This window comes from Girardinichthys multiradiatus, chromosome 20 (assembly GCF_021462225.1).
Source record: "Girardinichthys multiradiatus isolate DD_20200921_A chromosome 20, DD_fGirMul_XY1, whole genome shotgun sequence".
In the NCBI taxonomy this organism is placed as follows: domain Eukaryota; kingdom Metazoa; phylum Chordata; class Actinopteri; order Cyprinodontiformes; family Goodeidae; genus Girardinichthys; species Girardinichthys multiradiatus.
In genome coordinates this window covers 35407379-35431785 of record NC_061812.1, presented here as the reverse complement: position 1 = coordinate 35431785, position 24407 = coordinate 35407379, and the positions used below count along the sequence as shown (strand labels likewise).

The 24407-nt window shown below is 39.1% G+C and overlaps 1 protein-coding gene across 3 annotated transcripts; it reads right to left on the bottom strand.

The window, feature by feature from the left end:
* Positions 1-879: 879 nt before the first annotated feature.
* Positions 880-24109, bottom strand: fam219aa (family with sequence similarity 219 member Aa). 3 transcript variants are annotated; one of them, XM_047346713.1, is made up of 6 exons: positions 23852-24109; positions 11567-11663; positions 9484-9577; positions 8793-8873; positions 5518-5593; positions 880-4565 (listed from the first exon to the last, which is right to left on the bottom strand). In XM_047346713.1, the coding sequence occupies exons 1-6, from the start codon at positions 23909-23911 to the stop codon at positions 4407-4409; spliced, it is 567 nt and encodes a 188-aa protein (XP_047202669.1). In that variant the 5' UTR covers positions 23912-24109; the 3' UTR covers positions 880-4406. The 3 variants fall into 3 exon arrangements, with proteins under 3 accessions (XP_047202669.1, XP_047202670.1, XP_047202671.1); XM_047346714.1 differs by having other exon boundaries at positions 5539-5593; positions 23852-24108; XM_047346715.1 differs by lacking the exon at positions 23852-24109 and adding an exon at positions 9677-9767.
* Positions 24110-24407: the final 298 nt, after the last annotated feature.

Sequence of the window (24407 nt, the reverse complement as noted above, 5' to 3'; positions counted from 1 at the left end):
GGATCCAGTTTGAAGAGTTTATGTCTGTTTGCCAGCAAAGAAACATTAGCGCGCTGTTCCCCCCTACCCGGTACTTCTGGAGGCCGTGTGGAAGAGGTAGGATGTAGCAAGAGCGGTGCTTTTATTTGGACAGTGGCGTCACAGGAAGTCCGCAGTTACCCCGTTTCCTGGTTGTGCCGGAAGTAGGTTAATGCAATTTATTTTGAAAGTTCCAGGAAAGTCTGTACTGGCCTTTCACGTTGTAACCATGGCTGTGGTCCCAACACTAGCGTCAGCTGGCGTGACCGCGTATTTCTGACTGTCGGCTCACTTGACTGCGGTAGCAGGAGGCAGGAGGACTAAACATAGTGGCCAAAATACTTAAACAGAGACTGTAAAGGCCAACTTTTAAAGAGAGAACAGGAGGAACGACGGTTCTGAGCTAAAGCCCCCAATATATCAAGACCCTATAATATTAATAATATAATATTAAGTACGCACCAACATTATAGTGTGACATAATTGAGTATGTGCGACGCAACACCCCCACGGCCCCCTCGCCTCTAAAATGAGTCCGGCACCGCTGCCCACAGTACAAAAATATGACTGTTAGGTTAATTGGTCTTTCTAAATTGCCCTTAGGTGTGTGCCTGGTTGTTGGCCTGCAATGGACTGGTGATCTACCCAGGGTGTACCCCGCCTCTCACCTGTAGACTGCTGGAGATGGGCACCAGCTCCCCCTGCAACCCACTATGGAAGAGACGGATATAGAAAATGGATGGATGTATGAATTTTGATGTAAACCTCTGGAAGCATTATTTATTTATCTAACTGATCATCATTTACTTGGTTTCACCTCCTGAAGAGAAAACTCTGAAAAACTGGAAAATACACAGGGTATTGAGATATCCATTATTTATTTTTTGACATGTTGCACTATACACAGAACTGTAACACTATTCAAATCTAAATGGTGCCAGTTCACAATCATCATGACAAGTATCTGACAGATGAAAAAGCGCCTGCTTCTACAGAAATGAATTTCCACAGGTGAAAATAAAGGAAAAACACACAACTGCCTGTAAAGAGCTTGTGTTACAACTCATACTAAACTTAAGCAGTTAGTGCAATACTCACTGGCTTTTGAGAATAGCACTCAGCAGGGGATAGCTTTCATGACGTGTATGCAAATCCAGTAAAATTATGATCTTGATGGGAAACTAGTGCACATAAAGCCCCCCCACACCCTTTATTTGTAAAGAGCCTTAAAATTGTTTTATTGCAGAAGTATAATATCAGACTGAAAAAAAACCTTACAAATCCTATTTTTAACATGAGTACATTTATTCAGTGGATTATATTGCATGAAAAGAAATAATGAATGTACTTTTTCCTTTAAGTTGATAATTTCCTAGGTATCCATGACCTTCTGTTTCCCTACTGTATAAGTAGAAGCCAGAGAGGCCCATATCCTTCTTTAAAATGGGAAAGACAAGGAAACTTGTCATTTCAAAAAGGCAAATATATGTGTTTAAATAGCATCTTGCCTATATCTCCAGTCAGAGTTTGAAAAAACTGGGACTGAGGCAAACAAGGCTGTATGTAGTCCCAGGTGCACCTTGCCACCACGTGTAGTAAGCAGGAAGGTACAGGAGCTTAAATAATTAGGGATGCACAGGCATGAAAATTTGGACTGATATCGATATCCAATGTTAATATTTCTGTTATGGCAGAAAACCAATATTAAGTATTTTACATATATTTCCAGTCCCTTTTGGCACTGGAAAAAAACTACCAAATATCACATAGCTAACCCCCCGAAGTTAATACAGATATGTTGTGCATCCCTAAAAATTATGTAAGTACTGCTTATAAGAACTGCTTCATTTTTTTGTGGGAGATTTTACTTCTGCAATAAAAGATTATTGTAAAGCATTTTAAACATTTTTACTAGAGAAGGGGCTGCTGTCAAAAAACCATTTGTCTCTCTCGTCTTTTTTGTCATTTGTAGCTAACAGTCCTTTAAATTACCTCTGCCTGCAACATCTGAAAAACAATCATTAGGATGGCTTACTCAAACCAAGATCTGTGGGAGAAAAAAAGGTGACGAAAAAAAAATACAATTTTCTCTATTTTTACACTAGAAACATACAGTGCCATAACTTACACATTATCTCTATTCAGTGAGTCAATGACCTCACTGTTGCTTTTCTTCCTGCTGCTCTCTGTAGTTTTTGTATCAAAATGTAAAACTCTAAAAACAACAGGATTATTATCATGTCTTAGGTTGGACTAATGGAGATTTCACTGAGAAACATAGTCTCACAATTAACAGTAATTCAAAACTGGAATAGTTAAGGGAAGTGGAAACAGTTTTAAAGTTTCTAAAGTTTAATAAAATTATAACTACAATGTCTACACATACTTCAATTTGTTTCCATCTACTTTTTATAAGCGTGACTGGAATCTGAGGGTGAATATTTTGCAAGAGACAGTGAGATGGTCGCAGTCCGAAACTGTGGAGGTCTGGTGCTACATGTACAGGTTTTGTCCATAAGATACATTTTTCACAATTATTGGCATCCCTGGTTAAGATGTTTACTAAAGTCTTAAAATAAATTATGTTTAAGATTTTGTGACCCTAAGGTGACACTTTTTGCTACAGTTCTCTAACAGTTGCCTTTTAAGATTTTACTGAAATTTCTAACATCTAATTTCTTGAATATTACCACATCTGCATCAATGGAATGGCATGTTTTCTTATATTTCACATTTTGAAGAGTTACTTGGTGCATCAGATTTATACCCCAGGGGAAACACAAAGTCAAAGATTGCCAATTAAGTTTCTTGACACTTTTTCACTTTTGATTGTAGATATTGAGCAGATTTAGACGAGAAGCTGTTTTCTTACAGCGGTTTCTTGACTTATGAAAATTAACACAAATCTGCTTCAATTGAACTGCGTGTTTTCATGTTTTACACATTTTAAAGAGGTTAAGAGAAATGTTGTATCTATGTTGTATCAAGGAGGTCCTGCATACGAATGCCACCTTTTGGGTCTTTCTGCAAGGAGTTTAAGGGTTCTCTCCTGGTTCTCTGACTTCAGTCCAAAAAGCATGCACTAGTTTCTCTAAAGTGTCTTTAGGAGTGAGTGTATGCATGCATGGTCGTTTGTCCTGGGTGTCTCTGTGGTGTAACCCACCTCCTGCCCAATGACCACTGGAGATAAATGTTTATTAGAAAATGCTCCAGGTGGCCTTACTTGTGTCAGTTGTGATTTTAAAAAATTTGTTCCTTAGTGTTGAATTATTTTTAAACACAAAATTGCTTTTCTTTTCTTTTTCTTCACCAGGGGTACTAACACTAACACTAATTTGGCCTCACTTCAAAGATATTCCTTACATCAAAACTAAAAGCATGCAATTCTAAGCATTTGTCTTCATTTGTTTCCTCAGTCATGTATATGATGGAAGCTTCAGTGTGGGATAGTGCTGTGCCATGAATAAACACACAACGTACACAGAGTCAGGAGCTTACTGCTTTTTTTCCTTACATCTATTAAAATGGCAGTAGGTGAACCTAAATGTGACTGATGTTCCATTTAACAAAGCACACAATGTATCTTCAATACAAGGGGTTGGCTCCGGGTCAGAAGGTTAAAATAAATATCCGCACATCTGTCATCAGGACACAGTGTTAACAGGCAACATGCATTTTTTTCAGCTTCTTATAACTAAATATAAAACAGATATAAGCAGGACAATCTCAGTATAACAGACTGACTGGCAGCTTAGTGTTGAGAGGGTGAGCACTAGTGTTTCATTCGCACTGTTTTCCTGGGCATGACCGGACTCACACACATCATTTCCGAGTCTGACAATCATATACAAGGGAAGAGGAAGCAGACTAGCTGAAAGAAAGGAGAGAATTGGAATTAAAATGGCCTTGAAACTGCTAATTTACTATAGTCCATTATAATGGATCGCACATTATACACCAGGAGAGGAAGTGGAGTGCTTGGACAGCCCACTGACAGTAATGATGACTAAAAGTAATTTGGCTGATTCTTTCTCATCCCTTCTTGTCGATTCTCCTCTTCTGCAACGTCGCACAATCATTTATGCAAAACAAAAACTCCCCAAGCATGAGCTAAAACTCAAATGATGGAGAAGCAAAAGTAGCATTGTTTTCTTCGAGGTAAGGTCTCTGGCATGAGTTGAATCCATCCCTGCTGAACCAACATTGCAGACGTAAGACACACAGATCCTGCCATAGGAGGAACATGCACAGGTACTGCACATATTCAGTTTCACATTCTCTTAGTTTAGCCTTTGCCTGTTTTCAAGTTGACAGTTTTTCCTCCTCAATGCCATTTTGTTCAGCAGCTGGCAAAAAGAACATTTGGGGATGAAGGAGGACTGGGATAGCTACTGGATCTGACAGGCTGCGGAGGGAGCAGCCTGGCAGCACATGCAAGTGGGGTTGACTGCTTTAGGCGGGATCAGATCCAGGTCCTCGTCATCTGGGATCTCATCAAGCCGGTACCCGTCCTTCAGGAGCTGGATGTTCAGGTCCTGGTTGATTTGCTGAAAAATTACATAGAAAAATAAAATTATATCGGCAGAGCTTTAAAATAGTTTAAGATGGTTTTGTCAAATGCTTCAACTAATAACTATAACTACTACCATTAACTATTACTCTGTTGACCCTAAAATTAAACTTTTAATTTTCATAAACGGCAAAAACAATATCAGAGCAAATAGTTCAACAGCAATGGCACTAATCAAACAGACAGAAGATATTGCCACTGCATTTAAAAACAAGCAGTGTGCATTAGGGATGTCTACAGATCATTAAACAGCTTCTAATACGGCTTTAAACATTAAACAGCTTCTAACTACTTATAATAATAAGATCACAAAATATTCCTGAAAAAAATAGGAAAAGCATGGACTTTGAGGAGTAGCAAGCACTTCAGAAACTACCTTGATGAAAGAACATCACAAATGGGTTTCCACAATTCTACATGTGGGCCTACTTTGTTTTGTTTGCTGATGATACAAATGTGTGTTGTTTAAGACATAATTTTGTCTTAATTTAATAAAACAAACAACATAAATTTCTACAAAAGTGAGCAATAAAATAAGTGTTGTTTATTTATGTTAAATGCTGAAGTGCTTTTATAAATTTTTTTTCAACCCAGGGGAAATAGGCGATGCTTCAACCTACCACTTTTCGGTCACTCTGGGTTTATGTTTGATGACTAGATCGTTTCTTTGCTCTTATTTAGCAAATGAAATGAAATGAAACATAAAAGAAGCAACATACTATCAAATTATTACGATGATGAGTGGAAGCCACAGGCAGCTAAAACCAGAACATGTGCTACATGAAGAGGAAAAAACTGGGAGAAGATTTACAGGGATGAATATGTGCACATAGACCTGGTGTGATAGAGGAGAAAGAGGGTGATCACATGGCGATGGTTGTGGTTTTGCCAGATAGCGCTGTGAAACAATATAATATTTGTATAAATACCTGGTCCCTCAGACATCTCACCTCGGCTGAGGAGTATCCTGATGAAGAGTATCTGGACATGTCAAAGTCATCATCACTGAAAGACAGGTGACACCTGTTAGACCTCAAAAAATAAGGATGGCACCATAGAGGAATTACTACATAACAGAAAATTATTATGTTCTACAAAGTTGGGGTCCCCAGGAGGGTGAATCAGTGCACGGAAGCATTTGATGCTTCTTTCACATGCAAATCCAAAACTCTACTTTAATTGATCTGTCATGGTTATTTTCACATTAGGTAGCCCAGATGGGATTATTTCCACCATTAGGAAAAGCTTCATATTCTCTCTATAGCTTCAGAATGAAATCACCCATTCTGTATTCACAACATAAACAGAAAAATCTTGATCACTTTTAAAATCTGCAAATGCATTACAGAAGAACTGCATCAGGTCCTTAAAAGTGTAAAAATTCTAGTTATTTATTTTTTCTAAACACTTAGGACAGTAACATTTCCAATAACAGACTGATTAAGATGTTTGTGAGGAAGGAAGAAAGGACAAAGGCAGTTTATGTATAATCACTGAAGTAACCAGAACACGTACATCCGGCCTTACATCATGAACTGCACGGGCACCTTGACTGCTCTGCGGCTATGCAGCCCCATACGCATCAAACTGTGATACACAGGTGACGACACCTTTCTATCAGCATTTACTTCTTCAGACGTTGGAGCTACAGTAGCTTGTCTGCTGGATCAGACCACACGGGCCAGCCACACATGCATCAATGAGCCTTAGTGGCCCAGGATACCGTCTCCTTTTAAACACTGTTCCTTCCTTGGACATTTTTTAATACTTACCTTTGCAGGCAGTGAACATCCCACATGAGCTTCAGTTTTTTGGAGATGCTCTGGCCCAGTCATCTAGGCATCAGTTTGTCAGACTCACTCAAATCTTTTGCAGTTCTAATTTTTCTGCTTATAAACATTACATTTTAACAACATAAAGTTCACTAGATGCCTAATACACATATTTATTTGTGTATTATTTGTATAATTTGTATATTATTTAGATTGTATAAATAGACACAATCTTTTTTTTTCCTACTGTCCAACATGAAGTCAGATATAGTTTACTGAATAGTCACTGAGTAAAATAAGAAAAATGTGGATTTTGAGGAGATTTTCAGAAACTATCTTGATGAGAGAACATCAAAAAAGGGATCTCAGAAGGTTCTATTCACGGGCCAAATTTGTTTTGGTTGCTGATGATACAAATGCGACTACAAAGTCGTTCCGAAGCTTGAGGGGGCAACTTAGTAGTCTTCTTGCAATTGGAAGGTTTCAGGTTCAATTCCAGTTTCCTCCGATCACATATTGATGTGTCCCTGGGCAAGCCACTTTACCCCCATTTGAAAACCAATCTGCGTATCAGTCTTTGAATGTATGTGTTTGTGAGTGCAATTTGGTGAATGTGGCTGTAGTGTAAAGTGCTCTTAGTGGTCAGTATGACTAGAAAACGCTATATAAATTCAGTCCATTTCAGTCTATTTGCCATTCATAACATGTGAGTTAAATGGAGGCACACTTTTGGATGTATTTTAACGGAACACCTGAAACATTTACCTGAAGTCACAGTTTAAGGACTATCTATCGAATACTGGTAATCCTCACTAAACAGTATCCACCTTAAGTAGTCCAAATTGGCGTGTGTTCGTGTCTGTCTTGTTTAGTCAATAACACATTTAAAATCAAGGCTAATCGTAACTAAAGATGCACCAATTAGTATTTTTTTCACCGATTTCAGATATCCTTGTTTTATAAAACTTTGACATGCCGTTACTGATGTTAGCCAACTCTGATACCTCTCATAGCAAGATAAGAAAAGCATTGAAAGTATATTTTTCTAGCCTTCCTGCCGTGAGCGATCATTGCTTATTTATTTTATGAGCAGAGGCGACACCAAACCATGTATGAGGAAGAAGAATCTGTTAAACAAAGTTTTAAAACTACGACAAAGTGATTCACATTTTCAACTGTCTGTAGCATCTTATATTAGTGATTAGAGAGGCCAGCATTACTAAAACCACAGCCTCTGTGTATTTTCACTGGAGAATACAAATCCTTACCTAAAATCTGGTATTTTCTAAAGGCTTGTCACATTTCTGAATCCAGCTTGTTTCATGACAGAAAGAGATTGAGAGCCTAAAAAGCTTGAAACACACCAACCAGCCTTCCTGTTAACTGCTGACAGTCTTGCTCTCTCCCACAGCCTGAATTAAAAGCAGACCTGTCTTAACATGTTGTGGAGAATATAGGTTCTCTTTAAAGAGTTTTCTCTAACTTTACGTTTAAACACTCGATTGATAGTAAACAAATGTAACTTTGAGTCATTGAGACTTCAAGTAGTAATCTGGTAGGGCTTACGTATGGTGTGTTCACTGACTGGAAAAAGACCAAACATTTGAGTTTGCGACCAGTTTGCAATTTCCCAGTGCATCGCTGATCCTAACAGATTACAGTGAGAAAAAGTAGATCATAATTTGCACATGGAAGCAAACAAATAGAAGAAAGAAATCATCAAAAGTAAGAGTGAACAGGGTCAGCTGTATATGCAGATGTAAGATGAGGCGGTAGAGCCTACAGATGGTACTTTACTGGACTGAGATATGCAGAAAGATCCCAAAGGCAGCTAAAGTTGCATTTGTCAGAACTATAAAAGTTTGTGAATAAATAGAAATTCAGTCAATCTAATAGTCAATCTTTATAGCTTTTTATTGTAACAACATGGCAATGCATCTAGTCCATCTTTTTTCTCACAAACAAATAATATGTCTATCCTGCACTGTAAACCACAACAGGGAAACACTGTGCACATGTATTTCTAAAACATTAACAACAAATGGGTTGACTCAGTGAGAGTATGACGTAAACTCAGTTCACGTCTCATTGTAAATGAGAGGGGCTTGCTCATGTAGGATGAAAGAGGGGGGTCCACAAATGGTGGGACTCATCTGGCCCAAATACAGACCTGCTGGCTCACAGAGGGGGAGGAAGGCGCTCTGTTAGAGCTGCTTTTGCCTGTCCAAATCCTCACCCTGCTGTGCTCTAATCCTGAGCCCTGGGAGAAGCTTTGCCCCCTTTTTTAGGATCATTTCTGTTAAGAACACTATCAAGTCGCTTTATGAATTAATACGCTATAAACAAGAGAGAGTTCTGCAAAAACTATCCAGTTTCTGCTTATAAAGTGATTTTTCGAGCGGTGCAGAATATTGTAGAATTACAGTGCTTACCTGTCAGTGTCCAGCGCAACCAGAGGCTTTTCATCTGGGCTCTGGTCTAAAGAGGAGTAACCTTTGTTTGGCACCACCAACCTATAAAAGACCATAGCCATGTTCTGCATTTAAAGATTTGTGAACACATAAAAAGCCACCGTCCCATCTGTGACAAAATACAACAACGAAGCACCAAGAAAATGACTGCAAATGTTTATGTCACAAAACTTAAAAGCAAGCCGCTATAAGTATGAGATAATCTCTTCCCAAAATGAATTGGTAGCATTCAGACTGCAAAATTATCTTTCAGCCTCAGACATCCTGGGTTCACACCAGTGGGCAGCGTTTCTTCTTTTCCCACTAATCCACAAGAGAGTGGGATTAAGTACATGAGCCACTTGTCAATGCCGAAGGCCATGCAGGGGTTTGTGCTCTGTGGTTTTGACTCCTTCATCAGCGTTCATGCTCACAAAACAAGCATTTCTTTTTCTTCTAAAAAGCCTTGCTGTGTTCTGATTGAATTAGTTGTAGCATTAGGAAATCTAATGGTGTGTCTGGCAGACTGGAAGCAATTAATGCGCTACAAAGCAGGACGCACTGTTTTCATGATTTGCATTTCAATTGGTCGCAGTATTTTGCACTCATTGCTCAGCATACTAATAAACTGGTCAAACTTAGAGCAGAACAAAGAGGTAAAGGAGGGTGCTACCTTGTCCTGGCGTTCTTCTTGGGTTGCTGATTGACAGGACTTCCCACCGTGCCATTCTTCACCGATGCCTTCCTGGCAAGGTCCCTCTGTTTCTCTGGGCAACAAAGATGTGAAGTCATCAGTAAATGCATCAGCTCAGTTGGACACATTTTCTAGAATTGTATCATTTGGGGAAAAAAATAAGTGTTTAAACCTTCCATCCAAATGTAGAGGGGAAGTTGCATCATTGAACTTAGTAGTAAGTATTGGTAACTGCAGGCTCACAGGTACCTGCAGCATCTGGGCTGCAATAAATTTGAGGGTCGGTTGTAACAAAATCTTTTTTGAATGCATCCATTAAAATATGGTGTTACATTACAGCAATATGATTTTTTATCTTACTGAGAAACAAAGCAAAAAAAAACTAAGATATTCTTTGAATGGTAATGAGTTAAAATGATAGATTTTATCTGAAAAACCTTACATTTCATTTAATTTTCTTGGTTTGTAGAGTTAAATTAAAGCACAAGCATCTAGCAGCACTGTGGAGGTGAAGCATTTTCTGACAACTCTGAAACTAAACATACATACATTCATCTGCTGGGGAAGCAGCATCAGAGCCAGGGACTTAAAAAAACTCAACAAGCTGATAAAAAAGGCTGGCTCTGTTCTGGGGACTCCTCTGGAACCTCTGGAGATCATTGTGGAAAGAAGGATTCTTCATAAAATGAAGAACATTATGGAGAACCCTGAGCATCCTCTTCATGAGACTGTCCTACAACAACAGAGTGTCTTCAGTCAGAGGCTTCTTCAGATCTGCTGTAAGATGGAGCTCTACAGGAGATCCTTCCTGCCCACAGCCATCAGCATCTACAACGGCTCTTTGAGGAGACCTTCATAATATGAGCTATAACAACATTTAATTTCCCTTTGGGATTAATAAAGTATTTTTGAATTGAATTGAATTGAATTGAATTTCATTAGGTGTGTAGCGGTTCAGATACAGTACCTTGGAAGAGTATTCATACCCTTTGAACTTTTTTCATATTTTCCTATGTTAAAGTCACAAACGTCAATGTATGTTATGAGGATTTTTGTAATAGACCAAAAACATTTGTGCATAAATCTTTTTTTTTTTAAGATATTTTTTCGGAACTAGAGGCCTTTACCTTTGTGTGTAACTTAATCTCAACCTAAATGCAGTTTTCCTATTCTCAGAGGTTTGTAAGAGAATACAACTGAAGAAACAGTATCATAAAGACCCAGGAACACAGCAGATGGATCAGGAAGAAAGTGGTGGAAAACTTAAAAGGATTTAGTTGTAAAAAAATACCGTATCTCAAATGTTCAATCTATCATCTGCAAACCCAGAAAGACATGGCTGTTCACCTAAACTGACAGGCCAGGCAAGGACAGCATTAATCGGAAAAGCAGCAAAGAGGACCATGGTAACTCTAGAGGAGCTGCCGAGATCCACGGCTAAGGTAGGGAGAATCTATTGACATGACAACTATTAGCCGTGCACTCTAAAAATCTGGCCCTTATGAAAAAATGGTAAAATGAAAGCCATTGTTAAAAGAAAGCCATAGAAGATCCCATTTACAGCTTACCGCAAGCCACTTTCAGGAAACAACAGAGATCTGAAAGAAGGGTCTTCAACTTACTATGTGACAACTTTACCAGCCTTTTCTGCATTAGTTTGGTGTGGACTGCTTCAGATAGATAACCCATTTTTTGCACACTTAACACAAAACAATAAAAAAAACTCATGTGAGCCCAAGTGATGAATTCATTGTCCATATCATGTCAGTTTGGGACAAATAAATATACTGTTACACCTTTAAAAATCAGTGCTATTAAAAACAAATTCTCTGATACTATCTAAGAAATATCATGTGGCTCTAATTGTTTCCTTCACGTCCACTGACCTTATATTAAGCAGTAAAGCAGACCTGCACACTATGGTTCCCATTATTATTTTATAGTGCATAACTCACTGGTTTGTTAAATACCTTCCATTCATTGCAGCTGCCTATTGATTACCCTGTTATATAAAATGTGGAATCATATCATGGGATGGTTTGCAGAGGGTGGTTGACAATACCTATCTGGACCTGCAGTGGGGAGGGCTTGTAGTTTATGGCCACGCTCTCTCCTTTAGGGTCAGACGCTACCTCTAAAGTAGAGGATGCTGCTGGGTCCTAAAACAGAAAAAAAAAAAACACACACACAATGCATCAAGTCAGCTACGATCACTAAAACCTACAGCAACAGGTGGTCTTACCTCAATATAATAGTACGGAACCTAGTTTTTAAAAGGGCTGGGTATAGTATTAGTAAATTTAGAAAATAAAAACGCTGAAATCACAATGCTTGTTGTTCATAAACAAACATTCAGTTCACAAAGTGATACAGAGTGAATACAAAGGTATGCTGGCAGATGCACAAATGTCTCATGCATAGTGATGTTAATTGTATAACATGTAATGTTATAATTTTGCATAAGATTCTTAACTCAGCAGTCCAGATAACAAGCTGGACCTTTACAGTGATCCTTAGAACACAAGCTGCAACATACACAAATCCCAAAGACATATTAAAACTTTGCTGAGTCAAATCACATCTTAATCTATTCTTAATCCCGTCTATCCTAATTAGGGCTGTAACGGCATGTACAAAATCAGCGTTGTTTTCTACCTAAACACAAGTAGAATGTTTATGTGCCGACCTAAGGCCCTGTATACACGACAATGTTTTCAGGTGAAAATGGAAATGTTGAGTTTTGATTCGACTGTTTGTTTACACAACAACAGCACACATTTTTTCTGAAAAACATCCAAATAGATGTTGTCTCCCTTATCGTGTAGACAGGATGAAACCTTTCTTAATGTGGAAGACCTGGCTCATGCGCAGTATGACTGAAATCAATAGAAATTAATGAGCATGTGCACAACATAATGGCTGCCGATCACAGAAGACGTAAACGATATCAATAATAACATGGGTGGATTGTAAAGTTATGTCTTGTGCTGCTCTTTTGAATCTAACTTCGGTTCAACAAAGTGATCATTTTCTCCCTCGATTTCTAAGCAGGAAATGTTTGTGCATGTTGTTGCTTCAAAGAACATACAGCCAACTAATGGTGTGGTGGGGGAATGACATCGTTTTCATGTTTTTCCATTTCAACTGGAACGGAAAACAATCCTGTTTTCAAAGGATCATCGTGTGCGACGCAACGTTCTATAGCACAACTTTAAAAAGGGTCACCAAAACAAAACAGAGAGGGCTCCCAGCTATCACTAAACTCTGATACTTGGAAACATTAAGGTTTTTCATCCAGCTACAGTTGACAAAATAAGGTAGACAAGGTTCTGAAAAGGTTGGCTAGATGGGGACACTGATGATCTTGAGTCATATTAGAACTTAGGGAAAAATATTATGCCTTCACTGTACCTGTGGGGTATAAATTATTTGAAGCCCAACTGACTTTGTAAGATTCTCCCCCTTACAAGGAAATTAAAAGTACAGAAAGTTTACAGTAGGTTTATGACATAAAGGTCATGAACTAACCATTTGTACATTTTTCAGGCTAAATGTGACTCAAGCACTTGGTGACAAAACCCCAGTTGGCAAGCGCTGAGGTCAGTCAATTCTTGCAGTTGATCACCAGGTTTGCACGTCTCAAGAGAGATTTCTGTCCACTCCCCTTTACTGAAATTCTCCAACCCATAAATTTGTTCCCCAGTAACTCAAGAGTTTCACCTCCATCCCCATATTTTCTGTAGGATAAGGTCCAGAGACTGCCTAGGTTATTATAGAACCTCAGTGTAGTTCTTCTTAAAGCAATACTTGTCTTGGGTGTATGTTTTGGGTCAGTGCCATGCTGGAAGACCAATCCACGAACCAGCTTCAGTGTTCTAAATGAGGCCAGGAGATTCACATCTGAACACCAGATGGTGTTCTGGGATTCATCTTCAGCATTTCTCTGTCTTCAATACGGAATGTCAAGTTGATGCCAAAGACTTCAGTTTTGGTCTTATCTGACAACATCACATTCTCCCAAGCCTTCGCTGAATCCTTCAGGTGTTATCTGGCAAACCTCCGATGGGCCTGTCACATGTGCCTTCTTGAACAGGGTGACCATGTGGTCCCATCTTCGTTGAGATCTTTAAATGCTCCTTTACTGTAATTGTGGCCTTACCCATGACCCTTCTCTGAATCATAATTATCCTATAAGGTAAGATCTTGCATGGGGCTCTAGAATAAGGGAAATTGACTATGTTCTTGTACTTCTTCCATTTTTAATGTACTGCTCCAACAGTGGTCTCTTTCTCACTACATTTCTTGCTGGTGTCTTGCAGCCCATTCCTGCCATGTGCAGGGCTGCAGTCTTCTCCCCAATGTCATTAGACAGCTTTTTGGTCTTGCCCATAGTGGGGATGGGACAGGGCTAGCTTGTATGCCTCATGGGCACCTAACCAGTCTGTGCTGATCAAAATTCCTTCTGGCTTATAGGGGATCAAACACTTACTTTACTTTATCAAAGGCAAATAATTTATAATCTTTATTTTTTATTTTTTTTCTAGATTTTTGTAAAAAACAATTCTCTGTTGAAATTAATCTAGCATAAAAATATTTTTTTTATAAAGGGGTATACTTACCAATTCAGCAGGGGATAAATAAATACTTTTTTACCCCCAACATATATGGGGGGAGGTGCATGATGGGTATTCAATAGTGGTGCAATATAAAAGACATAATATTGACATAAGCATAAATCAACACATTAGTAAATAAATGCATGAGTAAATATAACTGTAAGCATCTCATGTAAGATTGTGTTCTTCTATTTCAAATGTGAACTCATGCAAAATATACAGGTCCTTCTCAAAATATTAGCATATTGTGATAAAGTTCATTATTTTCCATAATGCCATGATGAAAATTTAACATTCATATATTTTAGATTCATTGCACACTAACTGAAATATTTCAGGTCTTTTATTGTCTTAATACGGATGATTTTGGCATACAGCTCATGAAAACCCAAAATTCCTATCTCACAAAATTAGCATATTTCATCCGACCAATAAAAGAAAAGTGTTTTTAATACAAAAAACGTCAACCTTCAAATAATCATGTACAGTTATGCACTCAATACTTGGTCGGGAATCCTTTTGCAGAAATGACTGCTTCAATGCGGCGTGGCATGGAGGCAATCAGCCTGTGGCACTGCTGAGGTCTTATGGAGGCCCAGGATGCTTCGATAGCGGCCTTTAGCTCATCCAGAGTGTTGGGTCTTGAGTCTCTCAACGTTCTCTTCACAATATCCCACAGATTCTCTATGGGGTTCAGGTCAGGAGAGTTGGCAGGCCAATTGAGCACAGTGATACCATGGTCAGTAAACCATTTACCAGTGGTTTTGGCACTGTGAGCAGGTGCCAGGTCGTGCTGAAAAATGAAATCTTCATCTCCATAAAGCTTTTCAGCAGATGGAAGCATGAAGTGCTCCAAAATCTCCTGATAGCTAGCTGCATTGACCCTGCCCTTGATAAAACACAGTGGACCAACACCAGCAGCTGACACGGCACCCCAGACCATCACTGACTGTGGGTACTTGACACTGGACTTCTGGCATTTCCTTCTCCCCAGTCTTCCTCCAGACTCTGGCATCTTGATTTCCGAATGACATGCAGAATTTGCTTTCATCTGAAAAAAGTACTTTGGACCACTGAGCAACAGTCCAGTGCTGCTTCTCTGTAGCCCAGGTCAGGCGCTTCTGCCGCTGTTTCTGGTTCAAACGTGGCTTGACCTGGAGAATGCGGCACCTGTAGCCCATTTCCTGCACACGTCTGTGCACGGTGGCTCTGGATGTTTTTACTCCAGACTCAGTCCACTGCTTCCGCAGGTCCCCCAAGGTCTAGAATCGGCCCTTCTCCACAATCTTCCTCAGGGTCCGGTCACCTCTTCTCGTTGTGCAGCGTTTTCTGCCACACGTTTTCCTTCCCACAGACTTCCCACTGAGGTGCCTTGATACAGCACTCTGGGAACAGCCTATTTGTTCAGAAATTTCTTTCTGTGTCTTACCCTCTTGCTTGAGGGTGTCAATAGTGGCCTTCTGGACAGCAGTCAGGTCGGCAGTCTTACCCATGATTGGGGTTTTGAGTGATGAACCAGGCTGGGAGTTTTAAAGGCCTCAGGAATCTTTTGCAGGTGTTTAGAGTTAACTTGTTGATTCAGATGATTAGGTTCATAGCTCGTTTAGAGACCCTTTTAATGATATGCTAATTTTGTGAGATAGGAATTTTGGGTTTTCATGAGCTGTATGCCAAAATCATCCGTATTAAGACAATAAAAGACCTGAAATATTTCAGTTAGTGTGCAATGAATCTAAAATATATGAAGGTTAAATTTTCATCATGACATTATGGAAAATAATTAACTTTATCACAATATGCTAATATTTTGAGAAGGACCTGTAATGCATATTTTAGTGTCTGGACAGCAATTTTATTAAGGGGGGTTGTAGCATTGCCTCCTCTGGTCCCACCTTAATGGCGCTACAGCTTTTTCGAATGGTGTTCAAATGCTGTTATTGTGGAAGCAGTGAATTGTGTGAACTTGCCATGCTTTAGAGAATTTTCAGAGGATACTGCGATTTCCACTAAAGCTACAAGGAAGTTTTACTGTAGTAATTGCTGAAAATCTGGGGGTCAGAGAGAGATTCAGTTCAGCAGAGAACATCTAAGTCAGACAAAGTCTGAAAAAATAGGTTTAAACTGCATACTATTTTTTTTTTTTTCTGGTTTTAGTGTTCTAACTTTCTGGGAAGTGAGGCAGGGTCCTGAATCAACTTGTGTTAAACATACTTAGTACATGAATAACATTTGAGTTAAAGGTAAATGTTTAAATAAATCAGATCCATCACAAGCCAAAACAGCCAGGACAAACAGCCTGCTTCAGGACCTGTTTGCGTCTCTACTTGGCTGGAGCATCAATAGGCATGAGTGTTCAGCCTATGCTGGTGGCTCGGTCTCTTTTGTGCATAAACGAGTGGTGATGACGTTGTGAGGCAGCCATGTAAAGGAACAGAGGGGGTTGGTGTTGGAGCCATGGCTTCACCAAACTGAGAAAGGGGGAGCAGAGCTGGCCTGCTTCACTCACAGAGAGTCACATTATGTTGATTCTACAGGCATCTCCTTGTTGCTCTCTGAGGAACTTCACAAGTCACGAGTGCAAGCTGTCAGGCAGCTATAAGCATGGACCTACAATTTTGGATTCATAAAATAAAAGAATAAGTCCAGACATGTTTTTGTTTTATAAGACACCAAGCCACAGACATGCCGGGAATTAAGTCAACAAACCGTTCATTTAACTGCAATGAGAAATGCTGCCACAATTTAGGCCAATACCAGAAACAAACAGGGCTTATTGAGTCTCATAAGGCTTGGTGAAAAATTTATGAGAAGTTTAGTGAAGAGCTCATTTAGCATATGAATTTTCATGTTATACAATTAAAAAACAAACAGCTAAGAACATAAAATGGGACCACAGAACATTAGGTTTTTAGTTGGAGCAACAATACAAAAGACTTGATTCAGGTAGACACAACACATGATCACAGATGCTAATTAAACATTATAGTGATCTAGGATGTAACACACATATGGCAAAATGGTGTTGCAGTGCTTGTAGAAGTATTAGTACATTTTGATTCAACCACAAAACTCAGTTTATATAACAAGGATTTTATGTAAAAGATCAGCACAAGTAGTGCATCATTGTGAAGTGGAAGGAGAATGAATGATAGGTTTTGATCATTTATAGCTCCAATACTTTATTAAAACATCCGTCACTGCAATAACAGCTGAAAGACTTTCGGGGTACGTCTCAAGCCGCTGTGCTTATCCAAAGACTGACATTTTTGCCCATTTTTTAGGGTCGTCTTTGTCCCACCTAATCCCAAGTCTTCCCTAGTTTCTGACAAGTTTTCTTTCAGGATTGCTATGCATTCAGTTCTATTCATCTCTGATGAGCATCTTTGTCCCCCGTGAAAAATAATGGCTTTCCTTCAGCAATGGCTTTCTTCATCATTGCCAGATTAGTGGAGTGCCTGGCAAATAGTTTTCCTGTCAACATATTCTTCCGTGGGCATCTTGGCCAACCAGTTAAAGCCAATACATACGCCGCAAGAACAGATAAATTATTTTTCTCTCTTGTGGCTGCAAGAGTTTGAGAGTTCTTGCTGCTTGTTCGTGACTTGCCAGACCTATTTGTTTGCTTGATGTCTGCAAATTATATTATTATGTATTATGTAAAGACTTCCTGAGAGTTCTGCACTTTAGTTCTTGTGAAGTATGAAATGTCCGTCACAGCAAGTGAAGCCTTTAGTTTAGGTGGACTGCTATGTCTTGGCAGGTTATCAGTTGTGCCATACACTTTCAATTTCTAGATGATACATCAAACATTCCATGAGATGTTCAAAGCTTGGGACACTTCTGCTTTAAACATGTTTGCAACTTTCACAGTTTTTTATGATGCTGTTTGTCCACTAATGTTCTAACAAACCTCTGAGGCCTTCACAGAACGGGTGAATTTATTTTAAGGTTGAATTACAAACATTACATCAGTGGTCATTATATGTACAGGTATGTCTCAATAAATTAAAATATGTGTTCTGAGGAGGCTCGTTTGGCAGATTAAAAGTACCATTTGGAAATAACTATCAAGCAGGTATTAAACTTGCCTTAGTGAATTCGTGAATTCGAAATGGAATAACCTCTCAATAATATCCAAATTTATTGAATATGACTGTAAATGCTTTAAAGGCATAGATAGCAGGGCTTGCCAAAATGGTCCAGTCTCTAACCTAATACTCAGCTTGTTTGATGCGATAGAGGAGTTGAAGACGTACATGTTGTTGGGGTGAGATGTCGGCAAGAGCAATTGTTAAGGAGAGCGCAAGAGATACTGTGGGTTGAGAGAGTATGAAGGAGGAAAATGCTGGGACAGGAGTTCAAAAAGTAATTAAAAAAAATACTGCATTGATGACAGAGCGCCTGGTGAAGCATGACACTATCACTGTGAGAGAAACAATCAACTCAATGGTAAACACCAAATTTGTGCACATGATAGCTGAGACTACTTGAGAATGATCAAGGAACAAGTCTGCAAATAATCATGTGATTTGTGAACCTTCTCTTCTACACCTCATTTTTGTTCCGCACAACCAAACCTCACAATCATGAGAGAACCACACCACATACAGGTCCTTCTCAAAATATTAGCATATTGTGATAAAGTTCATTATTTTCCATAATGTCATGATGAAACTTCAACATTCATATATTTTAGAATCATTGCACACTAACTGAAATATTTCAGGTCTTTTATTGTCTTAATACGGATGATTTTGGCATACAGCTCATGAAAACCCAAAATTCCTATCTCACAAAATTAGCATATCATTAAAAGGGTCTCTAAACGAGCTATGAACCTAATCATCTGAATCAACGAGTTAACTCTAAACACCTGCAAAAGATTCCTGAGGCCTTTAAAACTCCCAGCCTGGTTCATCACTCAAAACCCCAATCATGGGTAAGACTGCCGACCTGACTGCTGTCCAGAAGGCCACTATTGACACCCTCAAGCAAGAGGGTAAGACACAGAAAGAAATTTCTGAATCAATAGGTTGTTCCCAGAGTGCTGTATCAAGGCACCTCAGTGGGAAGTCTGTGGGAAGGAAAAAGTGTGGCAGAAAACGCTGCACAACGAGAAGAGGTGACCGGACCCTGAGGAAGATTGTGGAGAAGGGCCGATTCCAGACCTTGGGGGACCTGCGGAAGCAGTGGACTGAGTCTGGAGTAGAAACATCCAGAGCCACCGTGCACAGGCGTGTGCAGGAAATGGGCTACAGGTGCCGCATTCCCCAGGTCAAGCCACGTTTGAACCAGAAACAGCGGCAGAAGCGCCTGACCTGGGCTACAGAGAAGCAGCACTGGACTGTTGCTCAGTGGTCCAAAGTACTTTTTTCGGATGAAAGCAAATTCTGCATGTCATTCGGAAATCAAGGTGCCAGAGTCTGGAGGAAGACTGGGGAGAAGGAAATGCCAAAATGCCAGAAGTCCCGTGTCAAGTACCCACAGTCAATGATGGTCTGGGATGCCGTGTCAGCTGCTGGTGTTGGTCCACTGTGTTTTATTAAGGGCAGGGTCAATGCAGCTAGCTATCAGGTGATTTTGGAGCACTTCATGCTTCCATCTGCTGAAAAGCTTTATGGAGATGAAGATTTCATTTTTCAGCACGACCTGGCACCTGCTCACAGTGCCAAAGCCACTGGTAAATGGTTTACTGACCATGGTATCACTGTGCTCAATTGGCCTGCCAACTCTCCTGACCTGAACCCCATAGAGAATCTGTGGGATATTGTTGAGAGACTCAAGACCCAACACTCTGGATGAGCTAAAGGCCGCTATCGAAGCATCCTGGGCCTCCATAAGACCTCAGCAGTGCCACAGGCTGATTGCCTCCATGCCACGCCGCATTGAAGCAGTCATTTCTGCAAAAGGATTCCCGACCAAGTATTGAGTGCATAACTGTACATGATTATTTGAAGGTTGACGTTTTTTGTATTAAAAACACTTTTCTTTTATTAGTCGGATGAAATATGCTAATTTTGTGAGATAGGAATTTTGGGTTTTCATGAGCTGTATGCCAAAATCATCCGTATTAAGACAATAAAAGACCTGAAATATTTCAGTTAGTGTGCAATGAATCTAAAATATATGAATGTTAAATTTTCATCATGACATTATGGAAAATAATGAACTTTATCACAATATGCTAATATTTTGAGAAGGACCTGTAGTCATTGGGTGAGTCAATATGTAAATCATATTTATTCTTCTTTAAAATATGAAACCAGATGGTAACCTGACAAAGAGAATTGTTGACAGATTTCAGACTGAAAAGCTAAATGATATATGTTTCATAACTGCTAAGATTTGGATACCTAAATATAATTAAGTAGCTTCATCAGCTGCTACATTTAATGGCCAATTGGGAGTCTTTATCGATGCATACACTGATGACAAACATTTTTCTATATCGAGTTTTTTTTTTCCTTACACATCCAGAACTGGAAAAACTAAAGGCAAACTCCATGCTTTTCCAGACTGTGTAGAAACCCTGTTGTGATGCATTTTTAAGGCTCCGCCTTGGAAATCAATCTGTGTCTGTTCTGTTTCTGTCACACCTTCTGATAGGATGAGTAACCCATGTCCCCTTCATTACTAGCCTCATCTTCTTCTATCTGTGATGCTTTGTTCCCTTTGCATGGAAGACTTAACAAAAGCTGCTGCTGTGAATGTGATGCACACAGACTGGTAGATGTAATGAAATCTCAACACAAAGACAAATTAATCACACTCCAAGAAGCACAAGCATTTTTTTCAGATGGCAGGCCTTTGCTCCATGATGGAGCTTAACCATGTGTTTTTTTATTCCTTTTGCACTTTCCATTAGAAAGTGCAAAATGTGCAAATGATGGAGGATGAAAAAGAATTTCAAAATCTCAAAAGGATATAACACAGCATATTAAGCACAGAAGGAGCTTGGCTTTCCACTAGTAGCATCTATTAGCTTCTGCTGAACAATTACTAAGACACCTGGGGCAACTCATCATTTTTCTGTACATTAAACTTGATATATAGCCCTGACCTATAGCATCCATTTATATACATCCACTCTCCCTCATGATCCTATTTGCACACACATAAAGTGCTTTGCAAAAGTATTCCCACCCTTTGAACTCTTTAAAAAATTTTACTTTACAGCCTCAAACTTTAGTGTAGTTTATTAGGATTTGATATGATAGATCAGCACAAAGTCGTATACTATTGTGAGGCGGAAGGAAAATATCACTTTGTTTTAGAAAATAATTTACAAATAAAAATCTCAAAAGTGTGCAATTTAATCTCAGTATAAATCCAGCCATTTTGTGAAGGCCTCAGAGTATTGTTAAAGAAAATTAGAGAACAGCATCATGAAAATCAAGACAGACAAGTCAGGGAGAAAGCTGTAGAGAAGTCTGAAGAACCTTTAGGTTATAACACTATATTGTAAGCTTTGAACATCCCATAGAGGACTGTTTAATTCATCATCTGAAATGGAAAGAATATGGCACAACTCCAAACATACCAGGACATGGCCGTGCAAATAAATTAAAGTGGACCATGGAGACCCTGGAGGAGCTGCAGTGATCCACAGCTCCAATGGGATCTCTATCATGAAACACGTGGTGGCAGCATGATGCTGTGCAGAAAATTTTCTTTAGCAGGGACAGGAAAGCAGGACAGAGTTAGAGACGGGGAACTGAAAGGATCTAAGCACAGACTTGAGGGTCACCTTAGCAGCTCAAACGTACAGTTCAAGCTACAGTATAACAGGTTACCTCAAAGCATTTTTATGTGCCAGAACGGCCCAGTCCTAATTGCAAATGGGAATTTGCAGCAAAACTTGAAGATATATGTTCACAGAGAATCACAAAAAACAAAAAGAAAATGATTCTACAATCATTATATCCTTTACCTTGTGTTTGGCAATTATGCTAACTCCCAATTATGCTAGTATATTCAGACTGGGTATGAACTAGTTTTATGCTGTATGATATTATATGTATGCAGTTTTTTTCTTTTCTTTTATGTTGTATCTTTTTTCTATTTGTCTTTATTGTAAAGCACATTGTGGTTTCTGAACTTTGAAAGGAGCTATATAAATGAATTATTATAAGTAAGTTTACTTACTTATAACAAAATGTGGAAAATACTCAGGGGGTATGAATACTTTAACAAAGCACTGTATGTCCCTCAGTGCATCACATTCATTTGTTTGTCCTGTTGACAACTACTTCCTTTCTTCACATGCTGAAAAGCTACAAGGCTGCTGACACAGCATGGACTGTAAGCAATTGGTAGGATTACACATTGCAGCCGCCCACTGACCAATCCTAGTGAAGGCTGATCGTCAGCTGACCACAGAAACAAATGAATGTTGTAACAATGTTCTAACAAGGGTAACAAGGCTAGCAATGGTACAATCCATTAATGAAAAGCAGGTGCACATGAGCATGAACAATTTTAGCTATCAATAGCCTTGTGTAAGGGTTTATGTGCTAAATAATGTGTGGATGTTAATGAAATGGATCCTTTGTGATTTTGTGTCTCATAAAAAAGCAAGAAAAAAGGGCAGGCAGTGATTTAAAATACTTCACAAAATGTTTTAAGTAAGAGCTGTTTTTGTGCGAATTTGGCAGGTGCCAAGTGGATTCATGAAGCTTGGGAAGCACAATGGGGTTATTAGCATCATAATGCATGGCCATGTGTGCCACAGCACCTGCGATCCTGATATGGTCAGATAGTGTGAAAGCTTTGTGTTTGAGAGGTTTAGATGGTACAACTCAACACTGAAATAGGGTTACTGAGTGTGATCTGATTATTTCAAGTGTGTCAAGAGAGAAAACTGCAACCACAATCCAAAAATCAGATCCTCAGACTGAACTCCAAAACTATTTTAGAGGATGAAATATTCAGCACATGGATCAAATTCTAGTGGATGCAGCTGACTGCCTTGTTAGAGGAGCTCAGAATAAGAACAGGATGAGGACATCAAAATTACTTATAGAAGGGTAAATAATATGCTGTCTTTCTGTTAAGTGTGCAAACGTAAGTGCAAATGACGTTTGATGACAATAGAGTTAAATGAATTATTCAAATGTAACAGATAAATACAAATTTTTGCAAAACGCACAGCAAACGCAGAGGCTACTGGGTCTTTTTTCACTATTTTAGTAACTAATTTAGAGCTTTGACAAATGCTGTAAAAATTGGAAAATATTATTTTGCATTACACATTTTAACGATCCAGTTCACGGTGAGGATCCACTTCACGCGATCTTTTGGTCTGATACTCAACCAGACCCAAATAACACGTCATCCAATGACGAAATGCGAAAACACTGAGCTATAACAGCACTGATGTAAACAAGCGCATATGACGTGGGCTTTGAAGACTCACGATTTTGACTAAGTGCGTAGTTAAATTATTCAGATGCAGTGCATTGATTACGTGCTTACTATTTAAATACTACACGGATATTTGTTTTTATAAAAATTCAATAGTCGCTATCCTTTTTTTGTCTATAGTTGGTCGGTATCCACCCACCCCGAGATCCACTGTATCCCAAAGCTGCAAATTACTATCCGCTGGCTCACCAACATATTATGTTAGACATCTATTACAATCAGCCACAGAAGAGAGTAGGATCCCGCCTCTTGGATTCAGTAAAGATTAATTTTCATAATACCATGTTTTTTTGTGTTTCTTGTCTTACCAAAGGCTGTGTCTCTCCGTTGACAGGAGGCACTTGGAACCTGTCGATTTCTTCCATCATTTTGGCAAACTGTGACGGGACAAATTCGGTAATTTAAAGATAAATAATGAGTTTAAATCACACTGTCCCCGGTTATTGATGCTCAGTCCGTCGGGATCCTGGAATAATCAGCATGATAGCGGCTCCTTTTCCTCCATCCCGCTTGACAGAGGTGACTCGACAGCAAAGCCCCAGCAGTACCGGCCTACTTCCGGGTCTATGGAATATTCATGAGAATTTTGTCCAATCACAAAGGAGAACACACAGAAATACGCAGAGATCTTATTTAGTCTGTGAATCTAAATATCAACCTAAGATATTTTAAAAGATTGATTTTTTTTAAACAAAGTGATTGTATAAATTTTTCACTTAGAATTGAAATTCAACACTTATCTAATACTATTGACAGAAACAAACGAATAAATAAAAAAAACATGGAAAAATATTTATGACAGGTTAACCTGGGCTAGTAACATTACGCCTTATTTGGGTATGTATGTAACAAAATTTGCTTTTA

Bases quoted from the DNA above. Each gene is read 5' to 3' on its own strand.
- fam219aa (XM_047346713.1), bottom strand. From the start codon at position 23,911: ATGATGGAAGAAATCGACAGGTTCCAAGTGCCTCCTGTCAACGGAGAG. The intron at 9,578-11,566 runs GTATTGTCAACC...TTTGTTGCCCAG, and splicing joins CCCACTGCAGGTCCAGATAG to AGAAACAGAGGGACCTTGCC. The intron at 5,594-8,792 runs GTAAGCACTGTA...CCTGTCTTTCAG, and splicing joins GTTGCGCTGGACACTGACAG to TGATGATGACTTTGACATGT.